Consider the following 9,844-nt stretch of genomic DNA (forward strand, 5'->3'; position numbering starts at 1 on the left):
AGAGAGAGAGAGAGAGAGAGAGAAGGAAGGAAGGAAGGAAGGAAGGAAGGAAGGAAGGAAGGAAGGAAGGAAGGAAGGAAGGAGAAAGAAAGGAAGGAATAAAAAGAAAGTTTGTCTATTCATGGATCCCGCCACGTTCCATTGATCCTGGTCACTTTGCAAGAAATTTAAGTTCTGAGTTGTCTCTATGCCCTAATTTCCTCAAAGACATGGTCTGCGGGCCTTTGTTTTTTTTGTTCTTTTTTTCTACTTTGTATGCAGGGCCCTCAAAAAGTTCATGGAAAAATGTATACTATAAAAAAGTTATATATGGGGGACCAGCATCTGGCGTAATGGCTATGTTGCTGGACTCCTATGTAGTCAACGGCAGTTCAAGTCCCGGACCTGGTGGCTTAAACTCATATCGGGCGCATATGCTTGTGTGCCCAAGATCCCGAGAGGAGAATGGAGAAGAAGGGATTGTGGTGTGGCCATCCCCCCGGGGGGTGATTTCTCGCTTTCTGTATCTCTGTCTTTTTGGCAAGTGCACTGTAGCAAAAACCTCTCCAAATGAAGAAAAGTTATATACGGATTTTCGGGGACTAGCAGGTGGTATGGTGGTTAAGGAGCTGGACACTCCCACACGGCCAACCACAGTTCGAGTCGCGGACCTGGTGGCTTGCTTTCTCACTTTCCCTCTTTCTCTATCTCTGTGTCTCCTTCTGGTCAAGATAAAATAAAATGAATGAATAAATAAAATAAATAATTCTTTTTAAAAATTGGTTCCTTTGTGGTTTAAAAAAATCTTAAATAAAACAGTGATATATGGATTTTGCACCAAAATAAACTCACAGCTTAATTCCATTTTTCCGTAAACTTTTTTTTTTCCCCCAATAAATGAAGTCCTCTCAAATGGTTTCCAGAAAGGGACAGATTCTAACTTCCACCATGTCCCTGCTAAAACCAGGGCTCTACCCTGGACTTCTGATCAAGTTAATTCTGAATTCCTTTGGGGAAAATGAAAATTGCTTCTGGGTGCTTTTCCCACTCCTTCCGAAGTGAGTGATCTATCAATATTTATTTCTCCCAAATAAAACGACTGAGACCGAAGAATGACGACCTAGAACTAGAGCCAGAAGACAAATTCACGTGGAGAATAAACTGAAAGGGAACGCTGCCAGCCACACCAGCGTCTGTAATTTGTGGAGAAAACGTCCATTTGCATTTTGTAACTGCTGATACTGGTACCCCAAGTAAAAGCTACCCCAATATGTATGCATTTGTGTGTATATAGAACTGCCAGAGACAGTGAGGACTCACCCCCAGGGGGCGTGGCCATGCCAGAACCCCTTCTCCTCCACTCTCCTCCCAGGATTTTGGGCACGAATGCACAGGCACCTGGCATGATTCTCAAGCTGCCGGCTTAGGGCTCAAACTGCGGTCAGCCATGTGGGAGTCCAGTGCCTTAGCCACTGTGTCACCTGCTGCCTCTACCCGACGATATAGTCTAATTATTCACTTCTGTCAGGAGGAAGTGCAGGCACCCTGGACAGGGTCTTCACACCACTATCCTTCCCCCGGCCCAGCAGCCAGCCAGGGTCATGGGTGTACCCAGGGGTGCACGTGGCATGTTCGGGTGGATCTGGGATTCTACCACCACCAGCACGGTGCAGCAGCAGCTCTACTGCCAGGGCCACGGCACGGCCACCCACAGTCTGTCCTTATCATCGTAAAGGGGGAAAGCCCAGAGCCGAGGGGACTTATCGTGTGCAAGATCTCTTCTTCAGTAATCAACCTGACAAGGTGATTTTTGATCCAGTCACTGGCGAGCTCTCAAGTTCAACTCAGTTTGTCAAATACGAGATAGAGCTACTGCCGCCCTGGCAGTCTGGAAGATACTGAGATACCAGAATGATTCTCGTCACTGGGAGCAAAATTACGAACTGAGTATACTTCACAAAATAATCGATGGTACCACGAAGGGGGTTCTTTAAAACACACAAGTTGTTTTGACCACCAGGAAGACTATCACCACCAATGCCCTTTAAATTAGAATTCTAGGGGCAGCAGGTGGCGTGGTGGTTAAGGCACTGGACTCCCACATGACTGACTGTGGTTCAAGTCCCGGACCTGGCAGCTTGCTTTCTCACTCCCACTCCCATCTCTCCCTTTCTGATGAATTAAAAAAATATATAAGTAAATAATTCTTTAAAAAGAAGGAGAAAGTGACATTCTAAATGATAAGTCTGCTCCTACATCTTATTATTTTTTTTTTTTGAGAGGTTTTTGCTATAGGGTGTGTGCATTCACCAGAAAGGCAGAGAGTGAACAACAGAAAGCTAGAAATCACCCCCCAGGGGGGATGGCCATGCCACAACCCCTTCTCCTCCATTCTTCTCTCAGGATCTTGGGCACGCACGCACATGCACCCAAGCGTGAGTTTAAGCCACCGGGTCCAGGACTCCAACTGCGGTCAACTACATGGGAGTCCAGCAACATAGCCATTACACTAACTGCTGGTCCCCTGTTCCTACATCTAATCAGTTCTTCCCAAGTAACTTCAGTGGAGTTTCAGACTTTGCAAATGGCTCAAGGCCCCCTGAAAGATGCAACGACCCCAGCCCCTCACTGACAGCATCTACCTTAACAGATTCTTTATCATAGATTTTACTTTTCAAGAAAATCCCAGCGCTCACCTGTCCGTAGTGAAAATGTACCCCACAAGATCCTTGCTGCTGATCAGCAGAGCACAGAAGGCCGCAGCAAAGAGCTCTAGAGGAGAAACACAGAAGCCGGTGAGCAGGAGGGCTGCAGGCTGCAGGAACCTGGCCGCTCCCTGCCCGCGCCTTCGCACCTGTGACCAGCAGAGCCACCGCGGAGGACTTCCTGGCCTGTTCGATGTTTCCAGCACCCAGTGCGTTCCCAACACGGACACTGGCAGCCACGCTGAAGCCTGTGGGGATCTGGAAGGAAAAGGAAACCGTCAGCTTCAAAACCAGAAAGCCGGGGCCTGCATGGGGAGATGGTCAATGCCTGGCAATGGTCAGACTTGGCCCTCGAAGTTCTGCAAAGGCGATGATGTAACCCGGTAGTTTAGCAGGAAACCCCCGCCCCCAGTCACTTAACTGCTCTAGGTCCCAGCGGTTTTATCTGGAAAGACGATGTAGTGATACGCGGGGTCTTCAAAATGTTCAGGAACACGTGCACTGTGAAAGAACTAGTTCAAACATTTTTGCACCAAAATAAACTAGTACCTTAATTCCATGTTTAAAGACAGCTTTCTCTGGGGCCAGCAGGTGGTCTAGTGGTTACGGCGCTGGACTCCCATATAGGGAACAGTGGTTTGAGTTCCCAACCAGGTGGCTGGAAAATCACTCTGGGCGCATGTGTGTGCATGCCCAAAATCTCAGGAGGAGAATGGAGGATAAGGGATTGTGGCATGGCCATCCCCCTGGGGTGATTTCTCACTTTCTCTCTCACTGTTTCAGTTTCTAGCAAGTACACACACCCTATGGCAAGAACTTAAAAAAAAAAAAAAAGAAAAGAAAAGAAGAGAAACTTTCTCTTTATTCACAACAGAGCATGTGCACATGTTAAGAGTGGGATATGAAGACGTGATCCCCCTCCACAGACCCTGGTAATGCCGTGATCCTCCTCCTGCAGTGCTCCAGCTCATGTACCGGATCTCTGGTACTCACTGGCATGCCTGGCATGTTTGGGCTGGCCTGGCTGGGCATTTGAACTGAGGTCACCATGCAGGATCCTCCCTCTCTTGGGACCAGCAGTTAGCGTAATGGCTATGTCGCTGGACTCCCACATAGTTGATTGCAGTTTGCGTCCCGGACCTGGCGGCTTAAACTCACGCCAGGCGCATGTGCGTGCATGCCCCAGATCCCAGGAAACCCCCGCCCCCAGTCACTTAACTGCTCTAGGTCCCAGCGGTTTTATCTGGAAAGACGATGTAGTGATACGCGGGGTCTTCAAAATGTTCAGGAACACGTGCACTGTGAAAGAACTAGTTCAAACATTTTTGCACCAAAATAAACTAGTACCTTAATTCCATGTTTAAAGACAGCTTTCTCTGGGGCCAGCAGGTGGTCTAGTGGTTACGGCGCTGGACTCCCATATAGGGAACAGTGGTTTGAGTTCCCAACCAGGTGGCTGGAAAATCACTCTGGGCGCATGTGTGTGCATGCCCAAAATCTCAGGAGGAGAATGGAGGATAAGGGATTGTGGCATGGCCATCCCCCTGGGGTGATTTCTCACTTTCTCTCTCACTGTTTCAGTTTCTAGCAAGTACACACACCCTATGGCAAGAACTTAAAAAAAAAAAAAAAGAAAAGAAAAGAAGAGAAACTTTCTCTTTATTCACAACAGAGCATGTGCACATGTTAAGAGTGGGATATGAAGACGTGATCCCCCTCCACAGACCCTGGTAATGCCGTGATCCTCCTCCTGCAGTGCTCCAGCTCATGTACCGGATCTCTGGTACTCACTGGCATGCCTGGCATGTTTGGGCTGGCCTGGCTGGGCATTTGAACTGAGGTCACCATGCAGGATCCTCCCTCTCTTGGGACCAGCAGTTAGCGTAATGGCTATGTCGCTGGACTCCCACATAGTTGATTGCAGTTTGCGTCCCGGACCTGGCGGCTTAAACTCACGCCAGGCGCATGTGCGTGCATGCCCAAGATCCCGAGAGGAGAATGGTGGAGAAGGGATTGTGGCGTGGCCATCCCCCTTGGCGGGGTGATTTCTCGCTTTCTGACTCTCTGTCTCTCTCTGTCTTTCTGGCGAGTGCACATGCCCTATAGCAAAAACCTCTCAAAAAACAAACAAACAAACAAAACAAAACAAACAAACGATCCTCTCTCTCTTGAGTAGCATGATACCGCCGTGCCATGGAGCGGGCCTAGTTCCATCTTCCCAAGGACACTTGAAGCCCCTAGCGCATATGGTGATTGGAGGGGTTTGACGAGCCCATACAGGCGAGCTGCTCAGAATCGTGTCTCACGTGTAATAACGGCCCAATGAAGAGATGCTGTTACAATGAGCTACACACGGACAAAGGGAAAAACTAAATAAAGTTTCACCACCCATTCCAACATGGATGCTCCCTTATAATCAGGATGACTGAGGGCAGCATTAAAAAACGGAAACAAAGAATGAGGATAGAGAAGAAACAGAAGACTGCGTTCCTGCCTAGCCCCTCACTAATAGGAACAGAGAGATCTCCCAACAAATATTCCTCCCATTCAAAGGGAAAAACAATAACTCGCCAGGAATGAACCTGGCAGATACCACCCGAGCCAAGCAACCAAAATTAAGATCTCCAGTGGGGCCAGCTGGTGGGGTGGTGGTTGAGGTGCTAGATCCTACATGGCTGACTGTGCTGTTCGAGTCCTGGACTGGCAACTCAAAAAACACCCTGGGCGTGTGTGTGCGTGCCTAAAATCCCAAGGAGAGAGCAGAGAAGGGACTGTGGGGAGGGGGGTGTTTCTCGCTGCTTCCCATCCCTCACCTTGGTCCGTCTCTGGCCAATGCACCTGCCCTTCAGAAAAAATTAAAAAAAAAAAAATCACCAAGGATGGAACAAGTCAACATCACGTGCCTCCTGAAAGGATGCACTGAGAAGGGCACGGCCCTTGTTTCTGTCACTTTTCCTGCCAAATATGGACTGCGGGATCTATCCGAGAGCATACATCAGCTGTTAATACAGCATACATGTTCTACAGAAATGCCGAGGTCAAGGGAGGCAAACGCGGGGATTCTGTCCGCCAGGAGCCAGGTGGCGCTGTCCGTGGTGCTGGACCGCAGTGCTGGAAGCCCCTTGGCCAATCACTGGTTCCTTTCCTTGGGCGGGCCTGTGCCTTAGCTCACAGTAGCGTGCTAACAGAAAAGACCTGCCTGTGTGATTTATGAGGAAAATAGAGACTTATTGGCAGCACGCACGATTCTGGTGGCTGGGAAGTCCAAAGACACCACGAGACGGCAGGAGACAAAGTCGTTAGCAGCATAGTGCACGGTCTGCTAGGTGCGCTCCTGCTTGGTCTCATTCGCTCTGCTCATAAACCCACCGGAACTCAGCCGTGGGGGCCTGCCATCGTGACCTCATCACACAGAGCCCTGGACCCAGTGATTGGAAAATCACACCGGGTGCGTGTGCGTGCATGCCCGGGATGCCAGGAGGAGAATGGAGGAGAACGGATTGCAGTGTGGCCATCCCCCCTAGGGGGGTAACTTCTCTCTTTCACTCTCAGTGTCTCTGTCTCTCTCTCTGGCAAGCACACATGCCATAAGGCAAAAACCTCTGGGGGAAAAAAAGGCTTCGGAGCGGGGCTGGAGCTGCGTGTGCTGAGACAGTACTACCTCGGGATTTACTGCCACATACCCAGCCCCGCCACTCGCCAGTGTCACGCCTCTCGAGGCATTTGTTGTGACAACTGGAGAAGAGTCGAGGAGTGTGGAAACGAAAGGAAATCAGACCTCCAGGTCTGCACTGTGGTAGACAGAGACCTTGCAGGCCATCCGGAACTTCTGCCCAGTGCTCTAATCCCAAAAGACTAGGATAAGATCTTACTTCCATAAAACATTTCACGAATTATTGCTTAAGGTTATAACCCTCGCGTCCCGTAGGACTCATCCAGAAAACCCAGGAAGGAGACGCCCACCCTGTCCCCGTGAACGACCAGCTCTCACGCACGTACCATGTACACGATGACGGCCAGCTCGTACACGACCGACTGCGCCCCCAGCTCCACCATGCCGAGGATGCCTGCGGGGACAGACAGCTGCCGCCCTGCGCAGCGCCGGGCCAGGGGCCAGGGCCCGCCCACCGCCCTCCGCCCTCCCGGCCACCGTCGCCCAGCGCCCAGCGCCCCCGCGCACCGCTCAGGAAGCTGCCGATCTCGTAGGCCCACCACTCGATGCACAGCATCAGCATGCTGGGGATGGCCAGGCGCAGGAAGGAGGCCCAGTCCTGCAGGCACTCGCGGGACCACCCTGTAGGCGGGACAAGGGGTTGCCTTCTGCGTGGTCGGGCCCAGGACACCCCAGACTAACCCACAGCCAGGCCAGCTCAGTGCTCTGCCCTGCCGCAGGCCACGCGGAAGACTGGAGTCTGCTCCCGGTAGAGGCCGCGCTCGTGTGTGCCAGGGCCACTGGCTGGGAGGGCTGCAAATCAGGGAGAGGGGCCCTGTTGGAGGGGGGTGTCCCTCTCTCTCTAAATAAATAAGCAAACTTAAAAATAAAAAAAAAAGACGAAAAAGAAAAGGGTCAGCAGGTGTGTGGTAGCTAAGGCACTGGACTCTCATATGACCAACTCCATGGTTCAAGTCCTGGGTCTGGTGGCTTGAAAATCAAGCTGGGTGCATGTGCATGTGGGCCCAAAATCCTAGGAGGAGAATGGAGGAGAGGGGATTGTTGAGTGGCCATCCCCCCCCCCCCCACATACACACACACACCCAGGTTATGATTTCTCACTTTCTCTCTCACTGTCTCACTCTGTCTCTCTCCAGAGACAGCATGTGCCTTATAGTAAAAATCTTACAGAAAGAAAGAGAGAGAAAAAAAACAGGACCAGCCAGCCCCATGGGAGCTGGACCCCACCTGGCTGACATGGACACAAACTCCAGCCCAAGAGGCTTGAAAAACACACCAGGCACATGTGTGTGTCTCTCTATCCCAACGGGGTGGAGAAATGGAGGAGGAGGGATTACGGTGTGACCACGCCCTGAGGGGGTGCTTTCTCCTCTCTCTCAGGTGAGCACGTGTGCCCTCTGGCGATTAGGGGGAAATAAGAAAAGCAAACAGGAAACCAGACCCCAAATCCGAGCTGGAAGGCGAAAGGCAGCCTTTACCTCCCCAGGTGGCTCGGTGCAGCTTTCTCCCGAGGATGTAGACGAAGAGGAACAGAGCCAGGGTGAACTGGGAAAGCGTGTTCGCCAGCGCAGAGCCCCTGGGGAGAGCCGGCCCAGTGAGGGGGTGCCTGCCCTCCACCCTCTCTCGGCCCCCTGGGGTGGAGGAGAGTGGCCATCCCTCATCAGCAGGCCGTCTTCCAGCCCTCTGCTCTGACGGCATTTCCTGGAGACCAGGCCTGGACACAATGGCCGGCCAAAGGGCCCTCCTTCCCCCTAGAAAAGCCGCAGGCAGGTCAGCCCTCTCCCTGTCCAGGGCAGGCCGGACTCACATCACCCCGAGATGCAGCTGGTGGAGAAATACATAGTTGGCGAGGGCATTGATGAGGTTGGCTGCAACTCCAGTCACGATCTGGGGCAGGACGATTCCCTGGAACAAGGGGACGCACACCGTGCTTGAGGTCATCAGAAATGCACACCTGCCAAGTCAGGGCCACCATCCTGGGCCCTGGGCCATTGCTGCCACCACCGACAGTTCAGACTAACACCAGGTAGCATTAGGATTCACGCTTCCACGTCCTCGCTGAGGAAAGCGGGGTCCTTCAGACAGAACGCAGCAGGGGTCGGCTCTCTGGAGCCAGACGGGTGGCTCCAGCCCCCTGCGCTCTCTGGGGAGCAGCCAGGCCTGCACCCTTCCTTCCGGGCAGCTGGCTAAAACACAGCCAAAGATGCTAGAGCTCTCTTCCTGCCCCGCCAACGACAATATTTCCAAGTGGGAGTGGGATAAGATTTCCCAGCCAAGGACAATGTGTGTTTTCCCGGACACCACTTGACAAGCCCCTCACCGTCCATCCCGTACGCACACCAAAAACGTCTTTCTGTGGCTCCCTGGGGGGAGCTCCCACCACCCTGGGCTCCCTGAGTGTTTGCAGGACACCTGCTCTTGGCAAGGGCAAACTCTGGTTAGCTCCCCAAAGGAAAAGGACACTCGGTGTTACCTGGTTGAGCAAGTATTTAACTTGTAATGTATAAAGAAAGGTGGCCTGCAAGAGAAGAGAGATGGGTGTTAACGCCCTCACCGTCCAGGGGACAGGGAGTGGGGAGCCATGGAAGGCTGTGTCATGGCCAAGGTCGGGCTGCCCTTTGCTCCCACACAGCCATCGAAGCTGCCATCGAGGTGCAGGGCAGGCCCCGGGTGTCCACGGGTGTGTTTCACACACCTCTTTCACGGCTGCCCAGTATCCAACCCACCCCCAGTCTGGCAAAAGGCAGCAGTTCTCCAGGAACACAACAAGGCATCTCTGGGGACATGGGGTGGTAAAGGCAGCCCAGGCAAACTCCCAGTGGACGACACCACGCAGAATAGGCTACTGTTCTGTTCCGTGGGATAGGTAAGGAACAGCACGTGTTCAAGGTTTCAGGATGAACAGAGGAGACAATGCCAATTAGGAGGACAAATGGCTACTTTTGTGGGCTCGAGTGTGTCTCCCAAGTTCATACGTGGAAGTCCTAACCCCCAAAGCGACTGCTTTCAGAGGTCTTTAAAGAGGGGATGAGGCCCGGCCTCACGGCTTAGTTGGTTGCACACTGAACAGCGGTGTTGGAAGCCATGTGGTTGACTGGGTTAGTGTTCCAGGTTGGCTTGAAAACATTAGCAGGAGCTGCAAGTTTGGAAAACAGAGCAGTAGAGAGGGTGACTGTAGATTCTAGAGATAGGGGTAATCCAGAGTGGGTAATGGAGGGAGGGGAACGGGAAGAAAGTGTGTTTAATTGACACAAAAATGATATTTGCTGATGATAATGTATATATCATCATGTCTTTGTCTTGACCGATGTACACCGTGGTCATGCTGGAAAGAGCAATGTTGTGTACTGTAAAGATATAGAGTGGTTAAATGTAAGTTAAAAATTAAATTAGAAAGAGAGAGAGAGAGAGAGAAGAAAGAAAGAAAGAAAGAAAGAAAGAAAGAAAGAAAGAAAGAAAGAAAGAAAGAAAGAAAGAAAGAAAGAAA

The 9,844-nt window shown here is 51.7% G+C and overlaps 1 protein-coding gene across 3 annotated transcripts in view; it reads right to left on the bottom strand.

Annotated features, from left to right (window-relative positions):
• Positions 1-9,844, bottom strand: part of LOC102469154 (multidrug and toxin extrusion protein 1) — a gene marked incomplete at its 5' end in the record, with an annotated part of 47,289 nt that overhangs the window by 27,835 nt on the left and 9,610 nt on the right. For all 3 annotated transcript variants that reach the window (XM_014589611.2, XM_027773704.1, XM_014589612.2), the window contains 7 exon segments: positions 2,676-2,751; positions 2,834-2,942; positions 6,684-6,751; positions 6,865-6,978; positions 7,836-7,933; positions 8,165-8,262; positions 8,831-8,875. In XM_014589611.2, coding sequence (XP_014445097.1) covers positions 2,676-2,751; positions 2,834-2,942; positions 6,684-6,751; positions 6,865-6,978; positions 7,836-7,933; positions 8,165-8,262; positions 8,831-8,875 — 608 coding nt within the window.

This window comes from Tupaia chinensis, unplaced genomic scaffold (genome assembly GCF_000334495.1).
Source record: "Tupaia chinensis unplaced genomic scaffold, TupChi_1.0 Scaffold000365_1, whole genome shotgun sequence".
Taxonomy (NCBI): Eukaryota; Metazoa; Chordata; class Mammalia; order Scandentia; family Tupaiidae; genus Tupaia; species Tupaia belangeri.